Source organism: Alosa alosa, chromosome 16 (assembly GCF_017589495.1).
Source record: "Alosa alosa isolate M-15738 ecotype Scorff River chromosome 16, AALO_Geno_1.1, whole genome shotgun sequence".
NCBI lineage: Eukaryota > Metazoa > Chordata > Actinopteri > Clupeiformes > Clupeidae > Alosa > Alosa alosa.
The window spans coordinates 1,680,436-1,705,435 of record NC_063204.1 but is presented as its reverse complement, the minus strand read 5'-3'; the positions used below and the strand labels follow the sequence as shown (position 1 = coordinate 1,705,435).

Sequence of the window (25,000 nt, the reverse complement as noted above, 5' to 3'; positions counted from 1 at the left end):
TCTCATGTTGCTTCCCTCACTGTATGTATCCCTATATATCAAGGTCACATGTGTCTCATGTTGCTTCCCTCACTGTATGTATGCCTATATATCAAGGTCACATGTGTCTCATGTTGCTTCCCTCACTGTATGTATGCCTATATATCAAGGTCACATGTGTCTCATGTTGCTTCCCTCACTGTATGTATGCCTATATATTAAGGTCACATGTGTCTCATGTTGTCTCATGTTGTATGTATGCCCTCACATGCCTATATATGTCACATGTGTCTCATGTTGCTTCCCTCACTGTATGTATGCCTATATATCAAGGTCACATGTGTCTCATGTTGCTTCCCCTCACTGTATGCCTATATATCAAGGTCACATCAAGGTCACATGTGTCTCATGTTGCTTCCCTCACTGTATGTATGCCTATATATATCAATGTGTCTCATGTTGCTTCCCTCACTGTATGTATGCCTATATATCAAGGTCACATGTGTCTCATGTTGCTTCCCTCACTGTATGTATGCCTATATATCAAGGTCACATGTGTCTCATGTTGCTTCCCTCACTGTATGTATGCCTATATATCAAGGTCACATGTGTCTCATGTTGCTTCCCTCACTGTATGTATGCCTATATATCAAGGTCACATGTGTCTCATGTTGCTTCCCTCACTGTATGTATGCCTATATATCAAGGTCACATGTGTCTCATGTTGCTTCCCTCACTGTATGTATGCCTATATATCAAGGTCACATGTGTCTCATGTTGCTTCCCTCACTGTATGTATGCCTATATATCAAGGTCACATGTGTCTCATGTTGCTTCCCTCACTGTATGTATGCCTATATATCAAGGTCAAGGTCACATGTGTCTCATGTTGCTTCCCTCACTGTATGTATGCCTATATATCAAGGTCACATGTGTCTCATGTTGCTCCACCCTCATGCTCATGTATGTATCCAGCTCATGTTATCCCCATCAATGTCATACATGTGTCTCATGTTGTTTCCCCTCACTGTATGTATGCCTATATATCAAGGTCACATGTGTCTCATGTTGCTTCCCTCACTGTATGTATGCATATATATTAAGGTCACATGTGTTCTCATGTTGCTTCCCCTCACTGTATGTATGCCTATATATCATCATGTGTCACATGTCCCAAATGTTTCCCCCCACTGTATGTATGCCCCTCACTGTCCCGCCTGTATGTATGCCTATATATCACTGTATACACATGCCTATATATCAATATATCAAGGTCAAGGTCACATGTGTCTCATGTTGCTTCCCTCACTGTATGTATGCCTATATATCAAGGTCACATGTGTCTCATGTTGCTTCCCTCACTGTATGTATGCCTATATATCAAGGTCACATGTGTCTCATGTTGCTTCCCTCACTGTATGTATGCCTATATATCAAGGGTCACATGTGTCTCATGTTGCTTCCCTCACTGTATATGTATGCCTATATATCAAGGTCAAGGTCACATGTGTCTCATGTTGCTTCCCTCACTGTATGTATGCCTATATATCAAGGTCAAGGTCACATGTGTCTCATGTTGCTTCCCTCACTGTATGTATGCCTATATATCAAGGTCAAGGTCACATGTGTCTCATGTTGCTTCCCTCACTGTATGTATGCCTATATATAGGTCACATGTGTCTCATGTTGCTTCCCTCACTGTATGTATGCCTATATATTAAGGTCACATGTGTCTCATGTTGCTTCCCTCACTGTATGTATGCCTATATATCAAGGTCACATGTGTCTCATGTTGCTTCCCTCACTGTATGTATGCCTATATATCAAGGTCACATGTGTCTCATGTTGCTTCCCTCACTGTATGTATGCCTATATATTAAGGTCACATGTGTCTCATGTTGCTTCCCTCACTGTATGTATGCCTATATATTAAGGTCACATGTGTCTCATGTTGCTTCCCTCACTGTATGTATGCCTATATATCAAGGTCAAGGTCACATGTGTATCAAGGTCACTGTATGTGTCTCATGTTCATGTTCCTTCCTCACTGTATGTATGCCTATATATATGTCAAGGTCATGTGTCTCATGTTGCTTCCCTCACTGTATGTATGCCTATATATCAAGGGTCACATGTGTCTCATGTTGCTTCCCTCACTGTATGTATGCTGCCTATATGTACTGGGGTCACATGTGTCTCATGTTGCTTCCCCCACTGTATGTATGCCCATATATCTGGGTCACATGTGTCTCATGTTGCTTCCCTCACTGTATGTATGCCTATATATCGCTGTCACATGTGTCACATGTGCTTCCCCACTGTATGGTCCGTATGTATGTTGCCTCATATGTATGCCCATATATCAAGGTCACATGTGTTCATGTTGCTCCCCCACTGTATGTATGCACTGTCACATGTGTCTCATGTTGCTTCCCTCACTGTATGTATGTATATTAGGGTCACATGTGTCTCATGTCATTGTATGCCTATCATGTCACATGTGCCCCTCTTACTCACTGTATGTGTGCCTGTATATCAAGGGTCACATGTGTCTCATGTTGCTTCCCTCACTGTATGTATGCCTATATATTAAGGGTCACATGTGTCTCATGTTGCTTCCCTCACTGTATGTATGCCTATATATCAGGTCAAGGTCACATGTGTCTCATGTTGCTTCCCTCACTGTATGTATGCCTATATATATCACATGTGTCTCATGGTCACTGTATGTATGAGTCAAGGTCACATGTTCTCATGTTGCTTCCCTCACTGTATGTATGCCTATATATCAAGTCAAGGTCACATGTGTCTCATGTTGCTTCCCCTCACTGTATGTATGCCTATATATCAAGGTCACATGTGTCTCATGTTTGCTTCCCCTCACTGTATGTATGCCTATATATCAGGGTCAGGGTCACATGTGTCACATGTTATGTTGCTTCCCCACTGTATGTATGCCTATATATCAAGGGTCAAGGTCACATGTGTCCTCATGTTGCTTCCCTCACTGTATGTATGCCTATATATTAAGGTCACATGTGTCTCTATGTTGCTTCCCCTCACTGTATGTATGCCTATATATTAAGGTCACATGTGTCTCATGTTGCTTTCCCTCACTGTATGTATGCCTATATATCAAGGTCACATGTGTCTCATGTTGCTTCCCTCACTGTATGTATGCCTATATATTAAGGTCACATGTGTCTCATGTTGCTTCCCTCACTGTATGTATGCCTATATATCAAGGTCACATGTGTCTCATGTTGCTTCCCTCACTGTATGTATGCCTATATATCAAGGTCAAGGTCACATGTGTCTCATGTTGCTTCCCTCACTGTATGTATGCCTATGCCAATATCACATGGGTCATGTTGCTTCCTCACTGTATGTATGCCTCTATATATCAAGGTCACATGTGTCTCATGTTGCTTCCCTCACTGTATGTATGCCTATATATCAAGGTCACATGTGTCTCATGTTGCTTCCCTCACTGTATGTATGCCTATATATCAAGGTCACATGTGTCTCATGTTGTCCCTCACTGTATGTATGCCTATATATCAAGGTCACATGTGTCTCATGTTTGCTTCCCCACTGTATGTATGCCTATATATCAAGGGTCACATGTGTCTCATGTTGCTTCCCTCACTGTATGTATGCCTATATATAGGTCACATGTGTCTCATGTTGCTTCCCACTGTATGTATGCCTATATATCAAGGTCACATGTGTCTCATGTTGCTTCCCTCACTGTATCAAGGTCACATGTGTCTCATGTTGCACTGTATGTATGCCTATATATCAGGTCACATGTGTCTCATGTTGCTTCCCCTCACTGTATGTATGCCTATATATCAAGGTCAAGTCCTTTGCCAAGCTGTTTCCCCTCACTGTATGTATGCCTATATATTAAGGTCACATGTGTCTCATGTTGCTTCCCTCACTGTATGTATGCCTATATATCAAGGTCAAGGTCACATGTGTCTCATGTTGCTTCCCTCACTGTATGTATGCCTATATATCAAGGTCACATGTGTCTCATGTTGCTTCCCTCACTGTATGTATGCCTATATATCAAGGTCAAGGTCACATGTCAACTTTATTATCCCACAAGAGGAAATCCATGTGGTCTTTGCGTGTCTCATAACAACATATCATACTCAAATACATACACAAAACAGACAAAACAATAAACACATAAACATAAACACACACACACACACAGATTGTTGCTAACAGAGATTTTTGGAAATAAAGAAGTTTCTTGTACACTTTTTTGTACACGGAACAGTCATGCTAATGAAGCACATTGAATGGAACTTTTCTGTTTATCCCCATAGATACACAACAGCCTTACAAGTGCTGTCTGGAATTCTGGCAAAGGGCTGTTGACGTCTGAGCTCAACAGCCAATCAAATTACAGCCTTGCCTGATGACATTGCTGATGACTGAATTTTTCTATTTGCTTCTTCTCCAGGATAATCCATGCTGTTGATACTCTGGGTCAGAAGCTGGTTATCGAGGGAGACAGCACGACAATTGAAGCCGACTCACTGGTGTTATCCACAACAAGGGTAGATGGGAATAATTTCAATGGCGGGGTATTCATCATCGCAAACCAACAGGTACAGAGTAACATCAACCCAGACTGACCACTGTAGCTCAGCATTCATGGATCAGAGGCCAGCAACATGACCTTTGTTGGTTACACTTTACTTGACAGTGTCGACATAAGAGTGACATGACACTGTCATGAACGTGTCATAAACAAGTCATAAACGTTTATGACATAACGCTTAGGGTTAGGATTAGGGTTAGGTTTAGAGTTAAGGTTAGGGTTGGGGTTATAGGATTAGGGTTGGGGTTAGGTTTCATGTGTCATGTGTCATGACTGTCACTCTTGTAAAGTGTTACCCATTTGGGTTATGTTCCATTCCTCTGGTCATCTCTACACCAGAGTGCCCGAGCGAAGGTCAGGAGTGAACGCAGGAGTAAACGATCAGAGAGGGAGTCGACGCTGGACGAAAGAGACCTGGGCATGGTCTTTCTGCCCCCCTCCCTGACGCAGCACCTGAGCCCTCAGGAGCTGAAGCAGTTCTCCAGAGTCCAGTTCAGCTTCTACTCCAAGACCACGTTCTTTCAGGTGCCTGGTCTGCTGCCCTTTATCTTGTATCCTGTGTCTGTCTTTCTCTCATCTCTCTATCTGTATCTCTCTGTCTGGCACTCCTCTCTCGGTTTCTCTCTTTCTCTCGTTCTCTTTCTCAGTTATTCATTTTACAGTAGCATGTTGTATGCCTGTCGTTTATTGGTTTTACAGGACAAAGCTCTGGACCAGTTCCAGTTGAGGCTCAACAGCCTTATTTTGAGTGCCAGTGCGTCCAACTTGTCCATCAGTAACCTCACAGAAGACGTGGAGATTATTCTAAAGAATGACCAGCCCATTCCGGTAAAGTTGTCTCAGCTCATACAGTTCTTCTTTCCCCAGTCTGTGTACAGTGTGTGTGTGTGTGTGTGTGTGTGTGTGTGTGTGTGTGTGTGTGTGTGTGTGTGTGTGTGTGTGTGTGTGTGTGTGTGTGTGCAAGGCGTGCAAGGCAAAGGCGTATGCAGTATGTGTGTGTCTGTGTGGGTGTGTGTGTGTGTGTGTGTGTGTGTGTGTTTCCAATCTGTCTAATCTTAATACCGATGCTGTCTTTTCCCTACCTCAGGAAAATGCCACAGCTGTCTGCACGTTCTGGGACTTCAGCAAAAATGGTAATTCTTTTTTTAGTATTTATTTTTTTTGTAAGATTCCAATTTCAGTCCGTCATCTCCCTCATGGGAATCTCTCAGTTTAATGAAATTCTTTCAGTGGAATTTGTGTTATAATACCGTTCCTATGATGTATTCCGAGGCCGATGAATATATAAAGCGCCTTGAGACGATTTAAATTCTTTCTGCGCTATATAAATAATATTGAATTGAGTGAATTTATCACCTCCCTTGACCCCCTCATCTGCTAGGAGACTCAGGGGGCTGGAACTCTGAGGGATGTTCAGTGAAGAACACTACCAAGAACCAAACCATTTGCAGCTGCAATCATCTCACCAGCTTTGCTGTCCTCATGGTACGGGTGCTAAGCTAATCCTCTTTAGCTGCTAGTGGCCTCTGAGATGTCCGCAACAACTGCAAAATATCTGTTACTGCCGTGATATTTGATATCAGGTCTGCCCTGTGACGTGTCTGTCTGTCTACCCAGCTGTGGATGCATCCACTCACATAACTCACATTTTTACACATGGTCAGGGATTTGTAACGTCTAATCTTTACAAACTGACAATAAACACTATCAGGCAATCAGGAAACCATGTATGTAGGCCTACCTTTGATGTAAATAAATGTACACATTCTTACGACTGCAATGTTTGATGTTTGCAGGCATTGCAGCTAGTTTACCACAGCCACTTTTGATTTCATTGACAGAAACGTTAGTGAACTATGGTGTTCCAGACTAGTATCTCCCCAAAAAGAGATCTAGGTGGGCGTGGCCAGGCTAATGATCATCTGGATCCGGCTCAGAAATGCAGATGCTGAGATTTGGTCCAATGATGCAGAGCGTGCGTGCGTGCGTGCGTGCGTGCGTGCGTGCGTGCGTGCGTGCGTGCGTGCGTGCGTGCGTGCGTGCGTGCGTGCGTGCGTGCGTGCGTGCGTGCGTGCGTGCGTGCGTGCGTGCGTGCGTGCGTGCGTGCGTGCGTGCGTGCGTGCGTGCGTGCGTGCGTGCGTGCGTGCGTGCGTGCGTGCGTGCGTGCGTGCGTGCGTGCGTGCGTGCGTGCGTGCGTGCGTGCGTGCGTGCGTGCGTGCGTGCGTGCGTGCGTGCGTGCGTGCGTGCGTGCGTGCGTGCGTGCGTGCGTGCGTGCGTGCGTGCGTGCGTGCGTGCGTGCGTGCGTGCGTGCGTGCGTGCGTGCGTGCGTGCGTGCGTGCGTGCGTGCGTGCGTGCGTGCGTGCGTGCGTGCGTGCGTGCGTGCGTGCGTGCGTGCGTGCGTGCGTGCGTGCGTGCGTGCGTGCGTGCGTGCGTGCGTGCGTGCGTGCGTGCGTGCGTGCGTGCGTGCGTGCGTGCGTGCGTGCGTGCGTGCGTGCGTGCGTGCGTGCGTGCGTGCGTGCGTGCGTGCGTGCGTGCGTGCGTGCGTGCGTGCGTGCGTGCGTGCGTGCGTGCGTGCGTGCGTGCGTGCGTGCGTGCGTGCGTGCGTGCGTGCGTGCGTGCGTGCGTGCGTGCGTGCGTGCGTGCGTGCGTGCGTGCGTGCGTGCGTGCGTGCGTGCGTGCGTGCGTGCGTGCGTGCGTGCGTGCGTGCGTGCGTGCGTGCGTGCGTGCGTGCGTGCGTGCGTGCGTGCGTGCGTGCGTGCGTGCGTGCGTGCGTGCGTGCGTGCGTGCGTGCGTGCGTGCGTGCGTGCGTGCGTGCGTGCGTGCGTGCGTGCGTGCGTGCGTGCGTGCGTGCGTGCGTGCGTGCGTGCGTGCGTGCGTGCGTGCGTGCGTGCGTGCGTGCGTGCGTGCGTGCGTGCGTGCGTGCGTGCGTGCGTGCGTGCGTGCGTGCGTGCGTGCGTGCGTGCGTGCGTGCGTGCGTGCGTGCGTGCGTGCGTGCGTGCGTGCGTGCGTGCGTGCGTGCGTGCGTGCGTGCGTGCGTGCGTGCGTGCGTGCGTGCGTGCGTGCGTGCGTGCGTGCGTGCGTGCGTGCGTGCGTGCGTGCGTGCGTGCGTGCGTGCGTGCGTGCGTGCGTGCGTGCGTGCGTGCGTGCGTGCGTGCGTGCGTGCGTGCGTGCGTGCGTGCGTGCGTGCGTGCGTGCGTGCGTGCGTGCGTGCGTGCGTGCGTGCGTGCGTGCGTGCGTGCGTGCGTGCGTGCGTGCGTGCGTGCGTGCGTGCGTGCGTGCGTGCGTGCGTGCGTGCGTGCGTGCGTGCGTGCGTGCGTGCGTGCGTGCGTGCGTGCGTGCGTGCGTGCGTGCGTGCGTGCGTGCGTGCGTGCGTGCGTGCGTGCGTGCGTGCGTGCGTGCGTGCGTGCGTGCGTGCGTGCGTGCGTGCGTGCGTGCGTGCGTGCGTGCGTGCGTGCGTGCGTGCGTGCGTGCGTGCGTGCGTGCGTGCGTGCGTGCGTGCGTGCGTGCGTGCGTGCGTGCGTGCGTGCGTGCGTGCGTGCGTGCGTGCGTGCGTGCGTGCGTGCGTGCGTGCGTGCGTGCGTGCGTGCGTGCGTGCGTGCGTGCGTGCGTGCGTGCGTGCGTGCGTGCGTGCGTGCGTGCGTGCGTGCGTGCGTGCGTGCGTGCGTGCCCACTGGGCCCCTTTGGTTAGCGTACATTGGTTAGCGTAGCGTTGAGGGGGCAAGGGCCTACACTATAGTCCTGCTGACCTCTCTCCTTATTTTATGCTCCAGGATCTGTCCGGAGAAGGCATTACAGACCGCCTGCAGGCCACCATCCTGTCCTTCATCACCTACATCGGCTGTGGAGTCTCTGCCATCTTCCTCGCCATCACCCTCCTCACATACATATCATTTGAGTAAGTTCTCCATGGATCGGGCTCACATTTCAGTCTGGTTCACGTTGGAAACCCTAATTTAAATGACATGCAAGATGCAAAGTCTTAAGTCTAATCAAAGCTAATTTAATAACGAGGCAAAATCCATCTGCTATTTCAATACTAGGAGCAAGATCCTAAACACTAAAGGCCCATTCACACCAAGAACGATAACAATAATGATAACGATAACGATAACTACAAATAAATATCATTCTCGTTAATATGAATGACGACGTTCACACATAAACTATAACGATAACGACATGAAGAACGATATCGTTGGGGATCACTTTCAGAGCGATTTTCAGAACGATAAAGAGATAATAGCCAGTCAGAACCCATCAAATTTTAACCGTCACATTCATTAACACAAGGAGAGACTTTGTTTATCGTTGTTCAGTGTGAACGCTTGTATCGTTATGGTTATAGTTATCGTTATCGTTTTTGGTGTGAATAGGCCTTAACACAGGTGGGCCAAATCAGTGCTCCCACATGATGCCACAAGATAGCTTGAGTTCTGGCCCCAGCCATGGCCCAACTAGCTGGGGCCTGCACCGTACGCTGGCGACCCGGGTTCAACCCCCCCCCCAACTCTCTCTCCCACTCCCTTCCTGTCATTCCCCACTATCCTGTCAATTAAAGCCAAAAAAATATACTTTAAAATAAAAAAGATAGCTTGAGTTCATGCCCAAAACACTGTGCACTTTGCCCCTCATTTTAATTAGGGCAGGTGTTTGCACCCTAACACTGGGTCTTTGGACCCGAACACTGGGTTTGCACCCTAACACTGGGTCTTTGGACCCGAACACTGGGTGTTTGTACCCTTACACTGGGTCTTTGGACCCGAACACTGGGTCTTTGGACCCGAACACTGGGTGTTTGTACACTTACACCGAACACTTACATAAAAGGAGATCTGGTTGAATGTTTACTCAAGCAGACTTTGGTTATGGTTATGGTTATGGTTATGGGATTTGGCAGACACTTTTGTCCAAAGCAACAAATACAAAACTACTTTTGCACATTCAGCATTCATTCTGTATGCAACCCTTGTGGAAATACACTCTTAGGCGGGGATCACACTGACCAGCTGCAAGCGGCAGGTATCCTATTGGTCTCTGTGGTTCGGCAGCGGCACGGTGGCAGCGCTGGGGTAACACTAGCGTTGAGGAAGCTGAGAACTGAACTTGGTTCAAATTTCAAAGCGCAACGCGATCGCATTCAAATGTCAGTTTAGGCAAACCGTTTGTGTTGCTTAGGAACAAGACAAACCTTATTATGGTCTAAGCGTTGCTTGCTGCTGGCCAATGTGATCTCCGTCCTAACACAGACTGAACAGACACCCAGTTATTAACCTCAGTCAGAAAGAATGTATTAGTGTGCCACCTTGACAGGGACAAGTTGCACTGCCCTATCCCACCCATAATGTTCTATTTATTGCAAATGTTCAGTACATACTGTAATTATACTTATACATAAGCATATTCTCCTGCTCCTCATTCCATTCTTACTGTTCTGCTTTGTATTCTTTTATGTTTTTTATTCTTATATGTTAAGTGAGTGTTAAGTGAGTGTTGTACTTTGAGAGCAAAGATTAACCAAAGTCAAATTCCTTGCTTGTTTACACAAACCTGGCCAATAAAGCTGATTCTGATGAGTGTGAGCTCAACCCGCGTCTTGCCCCCACAGGAAGCTCCGGCGGGATATCCCGTCCAAGATCCTGATCCAGCTGTGCTTTGCGCTGCTGCTGCTGAACCTGGTGTTCCTGCTGGACTCGTGGCTGGCGCTCTACCCGGACGCCGTGGGCCTCTGCATCAGCACCGCCTTCTTCCTGCACTACTTCCTGCTGGCCTCCTTCACCTGGATGGCCCTGGAGGCACTGCACATGTACCTGGCCATCGTCAAGGTGTTCAACAACTACATGTCCCACTACATGCTCAAGTTCTCCCTCATGGGCTGGGGTGAGTACACCGCACCGTCTGCAGGCTCCTTTTTCATGTGATTTTTATATATTTATTTATTTTGTGTGTGTGTGTGTGGGGGGGGTCTGGTCCTACCAGACTCTCGCGCATTTCATAATGTACAGAGAGTCTGGCCACTTTCCATTGCCAAAGTAAGTACGTAGGAGGGCGGAGCCAGACAATGTTTTCATTTGGGTTTGCAGTCATGCTGACTCCTTCTGCAAGCATGCCACAGGATTGCCCCTTTGACTTTAGTAAGAAGCAAAACGTTCATAGGTGCATGTTTGGCCAAAGGGTTTGCAGTTCAGTTTGGTCCAGCAGCAGGCTCTATGGACAGACATTCATACATTAAAGTGTAGCTGTGCAGCGCTACAAGATTGAACGTGCCCACTGATTTTGCGATACTGGACCAGAACACCATGGAATTTCCTTCCTACAGATATGGGTCTTGTTATATTCCTACAGATATAGGTCTTGCTATATTCCTACAGATATAGGTCTTGTTATATTCCTACAGATATAGGTCTTGTTATAACCTCTCGGTACAGTTTCAAAGTTTGTCTGTAGAAACCCTCATCACCACACTACCACAGAAGTGTAATTATATTTTGAGCATTGTTAGGGGTATAAAATAGCGACGTGGCACCATGCCCGGTTAGCATCACTGTAAGCCATTCCGTTATAATGCAAATAAATGGTTTTGCTCAAAACGCCACCAATGAACGTAATTTTGCTCTCAATCAGACGTTTGAAATTGTTAACTACAGTAAATGGACCCTAGGTAGTTTTTACTCTGGAGTTACACTTTAACTTCTTACCGCTTACTAAAGTGGAAGAGACACTCCGATGTGTACCACACTAAGATGCAAGAGCAACACAGTATAATCAATGACATCATGCTTATTTATTGTCAAGATTCAAATTTATTCAAGTTTTATTCACCGGGTTTGTGTTTTGTGTGTTGTAATATTGCAGGCATTCCCCTCCCTGTTGTGATCATCGTAATCGCAGTGGATAAAAATAACTATGGCCTTGTCAATTACGGAAAGTACGCCGATGGGACTACAGATGATTTGTAAGTGTCCCCTTTAGAATCTTTTCTTGTGTTTTTTTGTCACACATTTCCCGTTCAGACTTGTTTTCTGTTCAGGGTGGTTTTATTTCAGTCACCGTGTCTCTCTCTCCCCTCTCCTCTCTCCTCTCTCCTCTCCACTCTCCTCCTCTCTCTCTCTTTCTCTCCTCCTCTCTCTCTCTCCCCTCCTCTCTCTCTCTCTCTCTCTCTCTCCCCTCTCTCTCTCTCACTCTCTCCCCTCCTCACTCTCTCTCTCTCTCCCTCTCTCTCTCTCTCTCTTCCTCTTCCTCTCTCTCTCTCTCTCTCTCCCCTCTCCTCTCTCCCCTCTCCCTCTCTCTCTCTCCTTCTCCCTCCACTCTCCACTCTCTCTCTCTCTCTCTCTCTCTCCCCTCTCCTCTCCCCCTCTCCTCTCTCTCTCTCTCTCTCCCCTCTCCTCTCTCTCTCTCTCTCTCTCTCTCTCTCCCCTCCCCTCTCCCTCTCTCTCTCTCTCCCTCTCTCCCCCCTCTCCCTCCCTCTCCCTCTCTCTCTCTCTCTCTCTCAGCTGCTGGTTCAGGAATGACATTGCGTTCTATGTGGGCGTGGTGGCGTACTTCTGCTTGGTGTTCGTGCTGAACATGTCCATGTTCGTGGTGGTCATGGTGCAGCTGAACCGGGTCAAGCGGCAGAACCCCCAGAACAACCAGCACCGCTCGCACCTGCAGGACCTGCGCAGCATCGCCGGCCTCACCTTCCTGCTGGGCCTCACCTGGGGCTTCGCCTTCTTTGCCTGGGGGCCCGTCAACCTGGCCTTCATGTACCTGTTCGCCATCTTCAACTCTCTGCAAGGTATGCAACACACACACACACACACACACACACACACACACACACACACACACACACACACACACACACACACACACAAACACACCAACCCATCATCCTCGTCTTCATGTACCTGTTCGCCATCTTCAACTCTCTGCAAGGTATGCAACACACACACACACACACACACACACACACACACACACACACACACACACACACACACACACACACACACACACACCAACCCATCATCCTCGTCTTCATGTACCTGTTCGCCATCTTCAACTCTCTGCAAGGTATGCAACACACACACGTTCGTTCAGGTGTTGTTTAGTGTTGTTGTTGTTGTTGTTGTTGTTTGTTTATGATTTGGCCTCTGTCTCTTTTCAGGATTCTTCATATTTGTATTCCACTGTGCACTGAAGGATAATGTTCGCAGACAGTGGAGGATTTACCTGTGCTGTGGTAGACTACGGCTTCCTGAGAATTCAGGTATGTCTCCACACACACACACACACACACACACACACACACACACACACACACATACACACACACGTATATACATATATACTCACATACACAACTTGTTGAAAGGAATTTTGTGTAGCCTTCTTATGTGGGGCACTGTGAGACTATGAAGTCACATGCCAGTATAAACACGTACACACTAACACGCACACATGTTCATGACACCAGCATAATAATATTTGGCTTTTATTTGCTTTTGCAGATTGGAGCCGAACGGCCACTCAGAACAACACAAAGAAGACATCCTTGGCCACCAACTCCTCCGTCCACTCCTCCAACTCTGCCCTGACCCAGAGAACCTCCAGGAACTCCTCTATGACCAGCGATGTTCTAGAACAATCTAACGGCATCCGTGAGTCAAATCAAACTTTGCCTTCCTTCTCTTCCTTTCTTCCTTCTCTTTTCTTCCTTCTCTTTCTTCTTTCTTCTCTTCCTTTCTTCCTTCTCTTCCTTCTCTTCCTTTCTTCCTTCTCTTCCTTCTCTTCCTTTCTTCTCTTTCTTCCTTCTCTTCCTTCTCTTCCTTCTCTTTCTTTCTTTCTTTCTTTCTTTTTTCCCCTTGTTTCCCTTTTCCTCCTACAAGGTTTCAGGGCAAATAGAAATACAGTTTGTATAAATTGTGTGTGTGTGTGTGTGTGTGTGTGTGTGTGTGTGTGTGTGTGTGTGTGTGTGTGTGTGTGTGTGTGTGTGTGTGTGTGTGTGTGTCATCAAAGACTCCCCATTCGAGGACAGTTTGATCACAGCTTTGGAAGACACAAATGGCGATGTTGTCCTCAATGAGATCAACAATCCCTATCGCTCCAGAAGACGGGAGTGATGGGACTGGATTGACCCAGATGACCTTCAGGTGACCCAGATGACCTTCAGGCTCATCGCTTGTATCGCATCCATCGACTTAAATAATGTTCTTATTCAGAAAATGTGAAATGGGAGTATTCACCATGTCAATCACTTTGAATTAAAAGTGATATGAAAAGAGACAGCAATGAGGACCTACCGTCAGGTACAGAATCCTACACAAAGTTTAAATGAAGTACTGTATACGTCCGATGCAAAGGTTTCTCACTCACTGTGGACTGCTGTGAGCTTTAGCCAAATACATTTCCCACTCGGCCCAAGGAACAGTATTATCGTCTTGACTGCTGGAAGCCTGAGACCTTCAAACCCCCAGAGAAGCGTCTGGTCCACGGGTGGCCAGGGACTGTTGAGCTCTGACGTTCTGGACACAGGCCACGGCCAAGGCTTGACAGTCACTGAAAATTAGAAAGTCACTGAAAATGGCTCAGCTTTTGCCTTATGTTGTTTGTGCTTTGTAAACGACCATTTATAAATTATTGTAGACATTTAACGAAAGGTCCCTCTCGTAATGCCCAAATGTCCTTTCATTGGGCTTCAGTAATTGATTGTACACTAATATGTGAAGAGTGGAAAGAGTTGAGGTTTTTTAAACAAATATCGGCCTAAACAACAATTCGGAACAACTTGTGAAACAACTGAGGCTCAAGTGGTATCCAACTCATTCCAGATACCAAAGGCTGTTTGGATTGATGTGTCTTTTAGAGCTGTTTCTTTTATGAGGGACTATTTATGGTACTCCTCGGCAATGATTTCCTGCTTTAAATGAAGGTTTCAAGGTATAAATGAAGGTCTTGGTCAAATGAAGTAAGCCAAAGGTCATACTGTATGTTGCTACATCCTACAGTAGATTTAGAAAATGTTTATCAGCATGTTGAAAATGCTTCATGGAAATAATTATCAACAGCTGTCATCTTGATACATTTTATGACCGTAAATTTAGTAGTAACAATAGGAAGTTACTAAAGTAGTAACTATAGACAGCTGCTAAATCCTATGACAGTACATTTGCATCACAGCACTTTTGAACAGTTTAGCACCAGTTGGCTTTGGCTAGTAGGTTCCTTTTCCTTTCAAGTGTCACCTGAGCCAACTACACGTTTGTGATGACGGATGCTGTTTTGCATATAATATTTCCCATGCGAAAACAGTGCTGAGAGCATACAGTATGCTGTTATTTAATCAACGTCTCAGTTACTTTAGTATGTCCATGTACCACATACAACATATGATGGCATGGACAAAATATACAATAATAATGTTGTTGTCATGTATTCAATCCTAAATGTTAGATGACTTCATTTAGATTCATTTTTAATATGTGGTTTTCATTCTAATGTGTTTTTCACATTTTGAAGAATGTAGATTTTAAGACATAAACCAGTAAATAGTGATATATTTTTTATAGAGTGTAAAACACCCCAATAATTATTATATTTTACATCTCATGATGATGGTGATGCTTCCTTCAACAGATTTAATAAATATATATTTTACATGTAGATTTCACTTGTACCAGCTTTCAATCTGTAAATATCAATGCAAATACATTTATGCCAGACAATTTTTCAAACCATGAATTTCATTGTGTAAATCTGTGTGTGTGTGTGTGTGTGTGTGTGTGTGTGTGTTTCTACAATATGTCTGCATATGTGTGTATCCCTGTGTGTCTTTGTGTGTGAGTACGTGTGAGTTCAGTGTGTGTACGTGAGTGTGCACATGTCTGTGCATGCCCACTAAATGAGTCAAAACCATCTTCTCAGAGAGAACAGGGGTCCGTTGCACAAAAGCAGAATTAAGACATCCGGGATTAGATACTGAGCTGTGCTCAATGAATTCAAAACAAGAGCGTACAGGCTTAATTGGTTGCACAACGAGCAAGCCAGGATGAGCAGACACGGATTCATCAAGCCAGGTGAAACCTATCCTGGATAAGTGCACGCTCACGGCTCCCTCAAATAGACCCCGCCACCTATCACAGATTCACTGATTCACCATGGCAACTAGAGGGGCTTCATTGCTTCTTCTACGGTGTGAAGTAGGTAGATAGCCTTCTCACAACAGCAACAAACAGCAACACCTCTGTTAAGGAGAATATTGCAACTTGTTCCGCGACCACCACGTGTGAAATGGTTACGGCACTCCTGTGACATCACATTGTCGCATGACCGGTCAGGAATGGCGAGTATGTAAAAGTTATTTAATGATCACAAACGTTTAAATAATGACAGTGGGTCTAGTTATATGTGATAACAATGTGTACTGGGCAGTGGAAAAATTATTGGTTTCCATTTGTGGTGACTGCTGACTGAGATAAGGGATGAGATTAAATAGATCCTGGAACTTAGCCTGGTCTGGAGCAGGCTAGCTCCACAGAATAAATCGCCATGGTAACTTATACCATAACATATCCTGCTGCCCCCTATCCCGCTTTTGTGCAACTGGATCATGGATAAATTGAGCCAGGATAACCAAGATATCCCGGCTTAATCCCTTATCCTAGTTTTGTGCAATAGGCCCCAGGATTCCTGCAGAGACACACACACACATACACACACACACACACACACACCTCCAGGATTGCTGCAGACACTTGTGTTCATGAATAAACACTCCAGTAGATGATGTTGAACAGCAGGTAAGCCAAAGGGAAGGCCATCCTGGAGTAGGAGTCTATCAGGTAGCTGTTGCTGATGACCAAGTCTATGTAGTGCTGGACGGGCCGCCTCTTCCACAGCCGTGTGCCCACTGCAGGGGGGACGTCTGCTGCAGGGTCCGTGGGGAAGCCCGGAGGGTCCGCCGAAAGGGTCGGCAGGGAAGAGAAGTCGTTGAGCTCGATGTCCGCCTCGTGGGAATAGCCATCGAAAGCCATGGTTTGGGTGGCGTCGAAGGAGGGCGGCTTAAAGGACGAGAAACAGAATGCTGTGTCACAAACGGGGATTGAATTGTTCCCAGAGTTACTTGTACCATGACTCAAGTGGTCTATGAGCTTCCAGGAGAACAACTAGCTTAACGGGTGCAAATAACTGGTTGCATATGCAGGGAACAAATTCTGTTTCGTCATCAGTAGAGTCATAATATGTGGTCGGTTTGTTTACATAGACTTCAGTTTTAAATGTACTTCATTTTAAGGTCAGCTGTGTAATACAGGACAGAGCCCACACTGAAGCAGCAGTCCTACACTGAAGCAGCAGTCCTACTGATTTCTCATTTTTTATTGTATTTGATTTGATTTGCTAGTATACATTAATCAATCCTTTATTCATTAACCCAGTAGTTCTCAAACTCTTACTGTCATTCCCCACTCTGGAGGTGAGGAAGTTTCATGCCCCACCTGACCCCATCAAAATGGCAACGTTACGATGTTATTTTCACATTTTGGTTCTCAGTCCCCTGGATCTGATGGTGCTTTAATTATATGTACTGTATGCCTGATTATGACTCCTGTGTATTTATATGTAGGCCTGATTATGACTCCTGTGTGTATATATGTAGGCCTGATTATGACTCCTGTGTATGTATATGTAGGCCTGATTATGACTCCTGTGTATTTATATGTAGGCCTGATTATGACTCCTGTGTATGTATATGTAGGCCTGATTATGACTCCTGTGTGTATATATGTAGGCCTGATTATGACTCCTGTGTGTATTTATGTAGGCCTGATTATGACTCCTGTGTGTTTATATGTAGGCCTGATTATGACTCCTGTGTGTTTATATGTAGGCCTGATTATGACTCCTGTGTGTTTATATGTAGGCCTGATTATGACTCCTGTGTGTATATATGTAGGCCTGATTATGACTCCTGTGTGTATATATGTAGGCCTGATTATGACTCCTGTGTGTTTATATGTAGGCCTGATTATGACTCCTGTGTGTTTATATGTAGGCCTGATTATGACTCCTGTGTGTTTATATGTAGGCCTGTTTATGACTCCTGTGTGTATATATGTGGGCCTGTTTATGACTCCTATCTACTGTTTTTTTTCGCGCTCCACCTGCCATGTCTCCATTCCCCACTAGTAGTGCCCCACACTTTGGGAACCATTAACCACTGCATTAGCCCCTCAGCCCCAGGTGTGAGGCATAGTGCATTAGCCCCTCAGCCCCAGGTGTGAGGCATAGTGCATTAGCCCCAGGTGTGCCCCAGGTGTGAGGCATAGTGCAATAGCCCCAGGTGTGCCCCAGGTGTGAGGCATAGTGCATTAGCCCCTCAGCCCCAGGTGTGCTCCAGGTGTGCCCCAGGTGTGAGGCATAGTGCATTAGCCCCAGGTGTGCCCCAGGTGTGCTCCAGGTGTGAGGCATAGTGCAATAGCCCCAGGTGTGCCCCAGGTGTGCGCCAGGTGTGAGGCATAGTGCATTAGCCCCAGGTGTGCCCCAGGTGTGAGGCATAGTGCATTAGCCCCAGGTGTGCCCCAGGTGTGAGGCATAGTGCATTAGCCCCAGGTGTGCCCCAGGTGTGAGGCATAGTGCATTAGCCCCAGGTGTGCCCCAGGTGTGCTCCAGGTGTGAGGCATAGTGTAATTCACCTTTCCTTCCTTGCGTCTCCTCATCTCCTTAATGGTGGTCAGGTAGTTGACAGCAGCGTACTGGATGACAGACAGGAACACAAACAGGAAGCTGACCCACAGGTAGATGTCCACCGCCTTGACGTAGGACACCTGGGGCATGGAGGCCGACACGCCCGTGATGATGGTGGACATGGTCAGCACCGTAGTAATACCTGGGGGTTATGAGGAGGGTTAGTAGTAATACCTGAGGGTTATGAGGAGGGTTAGTAGTAGCAGTAATACCTGGGGGGTTATGAGGAGGGTTAGAAGTAATACCTGGGGCAGTATGAGGAGGGCTATGTAGTAATACCCGGGGCAGTTGTGGGGAGGGTTATTTAGAAGAACCACCTGGGGGGTTATGAGGAGGGTTTAGAAGTAATACCTGGGGCAGGAGGGTTAGAAGTAATACCTGGGGCAGTATGAGGAGGGCTATGTAGTAATACCCGGGGCAGTTGTGGGGAGGGTTATTTAGAAGAACCCTTGAGAAAGCAGTGCTGAAGATGGCTGTTTTACTTACTAAAATGCAGTGACATTTCGAGTTGTCTGCTCTTATTCAGACTTGTAGACAATAGAAGTCGTCATCTTAAATAGTTTATAGCATCCGTTGTCTTTGTATGTTTACTTCCTGTACATCCTACTGTAGGCCTTTCGTGGATAGGCACACTTGGCCCAAATCATTTAGAAGTAGTATAATTTAGAAATGTGTCAAATACAATGTCAGATTATTAGTAATAGTAATAATTAATACTAATTCATATTTAGAATTTTAGTTAACTAATAATAATAATTTAGAAATGTGTATGAGCAATGATCAAGTTGGACAAGGTATCTGGCCAGCATGCTGTGCTGTGTCAGATTAACGCTGCTAGAAATGCTACAGTGTGAGCACATTCCACTCACTACTGAGGGAGGGAGAGGGAGGGGAGGGGAGATGGCGTTGCATGTGAAAGCCAGAGCAAGTGGAGGAAGATTATGTGGGTTTCTATATCCTCTTAGGTAGGAACCCGGAAGAATGAAGACTTACGGCTCAAAGAGTAAAATACTCCTCCAAGACTATGTGTGTTTATGTGTGTGTGTGTGTGTGTGTGAGTGTGTGTGTTTGTGTGTATGTGTGGGAGAGAGAGAGTGTGTGTGTGTGTGTGTGTACCAAGGGAGACTCGAGCCGGCACAGCTCTCCTGTCGATCCAGAAAGACACCCATGAGAGCAGCACCATGAGCATGGTGGGGAAGTATGTCTGCAGCATGAAGAAGAAAATGTGCCGTCTCAGAATGAAGTTTATGTACAGCCGGTTATACCAGCCTGAGAGAAACCGAGAGAAAGGGAGAGAGAGAGAGAGGGGGAAGAAAAAAGGGGTATTGTTGTTGGCACCAGTTCCTTGTATGCAAAGACAAACACAGAGAAACACACTCTAAACTACTCTTAGGGGCAGCCGTGGCCCACTGGTTAGCACTCTGGACTTTTAACCGGAGGGTTGCCGGTCCGACCAGTGGGCCGCGGCTGAAGTGCCCTTGAGCAAGGCACCTAACCCCTCACTGCTCCCCGAGCGCCGCTGTTGTAGCAGGCAGCTCACTGCGCCGGGATTAGTGTATGCTTCACCTCACTGTGTGCTGAGTGTGTTTCACTAATTCACCGATTGGGTTAAATGCAGAGACCAAATTTCCCTCACGGGATCAAAAAAGTATATATACTATACTACTATACTAAACAGTGAGAGGCAAACCACAGAGACTTGAATTGCCACATGGCCTGAGCACACACACAAGTGCACACACACATGGCCTGAGAACACAATGGCCTGAGAACACAAGTGCACACACACAAGTGCACACACACATGGCCTGAGAACACAAGTGCACACACACAAGTGCACACACACATGGCCTGAGAACACACAAGTGCACACACACATGGCCTGAGAACACACAAGTGCACATACACATGGCCTGACAACACAAGTGTATACACACTGTGTAACTTTCACCGCTGAGCGCCACTCTATTACGCAATGCTCACAATACATATGAAGAGTTTGGCTCCAAAACGCTATATCTCCATTTTTAAAAACATTAAAAAGTCATGTTATTTAATTGTGTAATTCAGGTAATATCAATTAAATTGTGGTTGTGTTGTTTTGATTGAGTAAACATAAATCAATTACAGTTCAACTGTAATTACTATAAAAAAATATTAATGAAAATTCATTAAAGGTGCAATGTGTAATGTCCGCCAAAAATCAATTCATACTCCACATTCCATAAAAGATGGGGGCAGTATACATCCAGAAAGAGAGCTGGTCTACCCTAGAGTAACAACCGAGAGACTTCGTGTATTGCAGTTTGGCTAAGCGGTTATGTTGTCCATACTGCCTCCCATGGCCGAAACTGGTATTATGACACCTGTCGGGCTGTGGCTAGTAATTTAGCATGCTAATTCAGGTTGATATCTCTGCAGCACTATACCTTGTTATTTTTTTAATGACATCATCGCCCATATTTCTACTCATTCTTTTGATGCGTGTAGCTCATCTTTTGGATATGTTTACCTCAATTCTTACACATGGCACCTTTAAAATGGAGAATATAGCGTTTTGGAAGCAAACTCTTCATATATACTGTACAATACATTCAACTTATTTGAAACTAGTATTTTTAACTAACGTAGTGCTCACTGTAAGTCACTTAGGACAAAACAGTTGGTCAAATACCATAAACATAAACATACATAAACACAAACACAACAACAAAGGCACAACACCTGTGCTGCCATAGAAGGACATTCCACTGGATGGGTGAAACTCCTCGATGAAAAATTGCGAGAGCACAATCTCGTCGGTCCTCAGAGAGTCGTTGCCGTTCTTCCAGTAGAGCATGAGGTCATTCTCATTGTAGGCATCTTCAGAAGCGCAGGGGAAACAGACAACAGGCCATTCAGGAGAGAGAGAGGATTTAGGATGCTTTCCAGAGATCTCTTTAAATAGTGTACATGGTATCTAAGTATATTCTTAGTATCCTAGTGCTTTCTCATTCATTTTCTTACTATAACTCATGGATTTTCCCAGTATTTTCTAGACAATTACATTGATAGCAGTGAAGTGTTTGATCATGAACAGAGTGTGTAGTAAAGTAAAAGGCTCATACTTACAGAATCCCATACTAAAGGTTATGAAACCTTACGAAAAATAACCAAATAATAATGAGTTCTATAGTATAATATGTCTATAATGTTCCTTAATACCTCTATAATATCCTTGCCTTCAGTAATGTTCCTATAGTACAATATTAGTACTTCTATAGTAGCCTACTGTTCTATAAGATTCCTATAAGATTACCATGTTGTCCCAAAATACTTAAAGATTCCTGTAGTTCTTTCTTAATTTAAGGGGCAGCTGTGGCCTACTGGTTAGCACTCTGGACCTTTAACGGAGGGTTGCTGGTTGAACCCGACCAGTGGGCGCGGCTGAAGTGCCCATGAGCAAGGCACCTAACCCCTCACTGCTCCCCGGGCCGCTGTTGTTGCAGGCAGCTCACTGCTTGGGGATTAGTGTATGCTTCACCTCACTGTGTGTTCACTGTGTGCTGAGTGTGTTTCACGGATTGGGATAAATGCAGAGACCAAATTTCCCTCACGGGATCAAAAAGTATATATACTATACTACTATACTAAACAGTGAGAGGCAAACCACAGAGACTTGAATTGCCATATGGCCTGAGCACACACACAAGTGCACACACATGGCCTGAGAACACAATGGCCTGAGAACACAAGTGCTGCACACACAAGTGCACACACACATGGCCTGAGAACACAAGTGCACACACACAAGGATGCGCACACACATGGCCTGAGAACACACAAATGCGCACACACACATGGCTGAGAACACACAAGTGCACATACACATGGCCTGACAACACAAGTGTATACACACTGTGTAACTTTCACCGCTGAAGCGCCACTCTATTGCTAATGCTCACAATACATATGAAGAGTTTGGCTCCAAAACGCTATATCTCCATTTAAAAACATTAAAAGTCATGTTATTTAATTGTGTAATTCAGGTAATATCAATTAAATTGTGGTTTATATTAATTTGTTTTGATTGAGTAAACATAAATCAATTACAGTTCAACTGTAATTACTATAAAAAAAATATTAATGAAAATTCATTAAAGGTGCAGTAATGTAATGTCCGCTTAAAAAAAAATCAATTCATACTCCCATTCCATAAAGATGTGGGGGGCAGTATACATCAGAAAGAGAGCTGGTCTACCCTAGAGTAACAACCCAGACTTCGTGTATTGCAGTTTGGCTAGCGGTTATGTTGTCCATACTGCCTCCCATGGCGAAACTGGTATTATGACACCTGTCGGGCTGTGGCTGTAATTTAGCATGCTAATTCAGGTTGATATCTCTGCAGCACTATACCTTGTTATTTTTTTAATGACATCATCGCCCATATTTCTACTCATTCTTTTTGATGCGTGTAGCTCATCTTTTGGATATGTTTACCTCAATTCTTACACATGGCACCTTTAAAATGGAGAATATAGCGTTTTGGAAGCAAACTCTTCATATATACTGTACAATACATTCAACTTATTTGAAACTAGTATTTTTTAACTAGCATTAGTGCTCACTGTAAGTCACTTAGGACAAAACAGTTGGTCAAATACCATAAACATAAACATACATAAACACAAACACAACAACAAAGGCACAACACCTGTGCTGCCATAGAAGGACATTCCACTGGATGGGTGAAACTCCTCGATGAAAAATTATGGAGGAGCACAATCTCGTCGGTCCTCAGAGAGTGTTGCCGTTCTTCCAGTAGAGCATGAGGTCATTCTCATTGTAGGCATCTTCAGAAGCAGGGGAAACAGACAACAGGCCATTCAGGAGAGAGAGAGAGGGATTTAGGGATGCTTTCAGAGATCTCTTTAAATAGTGTACATGGTATCTAAGTATATTCTTAGTATCCTAGTGCTTTCTCATTCATTTTCTTACTATAACTCATGGATTTTCCCAGTATTTTCTAGACAATTACATTGATAGCAGTGAAGTGTTTGATCATGAACAGAGTGTGTAGTAAAGTAAAAGGCTCATACTTACAGAATCCCATACTAAAGGTTATGAAACCTTACGAAAAATAACCAAATAATAATGAGTTCTATAGTATAATATGTCTATAATGTTCCTTAATACCTCTATAATATCCTTGCCTTCAGTAATGTTCCTATAGTACAATATTAGTACTTCTATAGTAGCCTACTGTTCTATAAGATTCCTATAAGATTACCATGTTGTCCCAAAATACTTAAAGATTCCTGTAGTTCTTTCTTAATTTAAGGGGCAGCTGTGGCCTACTGGTTAGCACCTCGGACCTGTAACCGGAGGGTTGCTGGTTCGAACCCCGACCAGTAGGCACGGCTGAAGTGCCCTTGAGCAAGGCACCTAACCCCTCACTGCTCCCCGAGCGCCGCTGTTGTTGCAGGCAGCTCACTGCGCCGGGATTAGTGTGTGCTTCACCTCACTGTGTGTTCACTGTGTGCTGAGTGTGTTTCACGGATTGGGATAAATGCAGAGACCAAATTTCCCTCACGGGATCAAAAGAGTATATATACTATATACTTATAGTTCTTTTTCGAAGGGGGACTTTCTGAGTGTGTGCAGTGATGGCACTTTGTGAGTGTGTGCAGTGATGGCACTTTGTGAGTGTGTGCAGTGATGGCACTCACAGCTCTCCAGCTCCAGGGAGCAGTTCTGTGTGTCTAAAGGGAAGCTGCTGAAGTCCATGGAGCACTGAGCTGTGACGGTGATCCTACAACAGACGGCACTCATCACTTTATAGTCCAGTGCAGTACATACTGTATAGTAACCGTTAACAAGTCCTTCAGCAGACAGCACTCATCAGTTAATACCTTACTGTCATTTACAGACCATAATACCCAGGGGCAGCCTATACTGTACAGACCATAATACCCAGGGGCAGCCTGTACTGTACTGTACATGTTGTTTTTTTCTGATTAAAGCAAAACCTGATTCTGATTCATTGGGCTGTTTGGCAACTTGTGGGCCCTTAACCCACAGCTGTGTGTTTTCATAGCACACTACGGCCTGTGGCATGTTGGCGTCATCGTCTTTGTTTATGTTAGGTAGGGACCACAGCCACTTGGCATTTAGTTTAATGTGAAACAGTTGCTTTCTGTAGATTTTCACTCAGTCTATGAGTGGCTATAGTGCCTATCTTCCATGTGATTTTTGGGCAATTTCAAGCAAAACTGTCACATCCATAACGCCAACACAATGCCATGGTATGGTATGTGAATGATGATACTTGAAATTTGAGCATTCACTCTTCTTGGTTGTAGAACTTACATTAAAAAAATGTGAAATGTGAAAAACCGTTCACATAATAATTCGCTCTCTGATTGTTGTTTGAGTTTTTTTGCTGTCTATAAGTTTCATCTTTTGCTTTGACAACACATCCAATCTCATAATGTTGCTGTAAAGTGATACACAAAAAAGACCCACAGACGCAGACGCATATTGCTGATGCACAAAGAGACAGGTAGACCCACAGACGCAGACGCAGACAGTCACCTCACGCTATACAGGATGTTGCCGTCGGGCCAAACCCTCAGCATGATGTTCTCCATGGTGGTGTCGTGGATGAAGGAGCGTTTGGAGTGGACGAAGAACACGTCCGGC

General features: G+C 45.8%; 2 protein-coding genes across 3 annotated transcripts in view; one reads left to right on the top strand and one right to left on the bottom strand.

Moving 5' to 3' along the window:
* Nucleotides 1–15,288, top strand: part of LOC125309292 (adhesion G-protein coupled receptor G2-like) — a 46,934-nt gene extending 31,646 nt beyond the window's left edge. For both annotated transcript variants that reach the window (XM_048266098.1, XM_048266097.1), the window contains 12 exons: nucleotides 4,457–4,604; nucleotides 4,937–5,122; nucleotides 5,297–5,425; nucleotides 5,685–5,730; nucleotides 5,979–6,082; nucleotides 8,368–8,492; nucleotides 10,203–10,474; nucleotides 11,450–11,549; nucleotides 12,088–12,371; nucleotides 12,744–12,845; nucleotides 13,087–13,236; nucleotides 13,595–15,288. In XM_048266098.1, the coding sequence (XP_048122055.1) occupies nucleotides 4,457–4,604; nucleotides 4,937–5,122; nucleotides 5,297–5,425; nucleotides 5,685–5,730; nucleotides 5,979–6,082; nucleotides 8,368–8,492; nucleotides 10,203–10,474; nucleotides 11,450–11,549; nucleotides 12,088–12,371; nucleotides 12,744–12,845; nucleotides 13,087–13,236; nucleotides 13,595–13,698 (1,750 nt within the window). In that variant the 3' untranslated portion in view covers nucleotides 13,699–15,288. The remainder of the gene's footprint in view (nucleotides 1–4,456; nucleotides 4,605–4,936; nucleotides 5,123–5,296; nucleotides 5,426–5,684; nucleotides 5,731–5,978; nucleotides 6,083–8,367; nucleotides 8,493–10,202; nucleotides 10,475–11,449; nucleotides 11,550–12,087; nucleotides 12,372–12,743; nucleotides 12,846–13,086; nucleotides 13,237–13,594) is intronic.
* A 974-nt stretch (nucleotides 15,289–16,262) lies between these two features.
* Nucleotides 16,263–25,000, bottom strand: part of LOC125309011 (gamma-aminobutyric acid receptor subunit rho-3) — a 14,834-nt gene continuing 6,096 nt past the window's right edge. Inside the window, exons 4-9 of the mRNA XM_048265655.1 lie at nucleotides 24,893–25,000; nucleotides 24,028–24,110; nucleotides 21,044–21,181; nucleotides 19,436–19,588; nucleotides 18,255–18,461; nucleotides 16,263–16,625 (exon numbers count right to left, since the gene is read on the bottom strand). The exon at nucleotides 24,893–25,000 is cut by the window's right edge and continues 116 nt beyond it. Coding sequence (XP_048121612.1) covers nucleotides 16,336–16,625; nucleotides 18,255–18,461; nucleotides 19,436–19,588; nucleotides 21,044–21,181; nucleotides 24,028–24,110; nucleotides 24,893–25,000 — 979 coding nt within the window. The 3' untranslated portion in view covers nucleotides 16,263–16,335. The remainder of the gene's footprint in view (nucleotides 16,626–18,254; nucleotides 18,462–19,435; nucleotides 19,589–21,043; nucleotides 21,182–24,027; nucleotides 24,111–24,892) is intronic.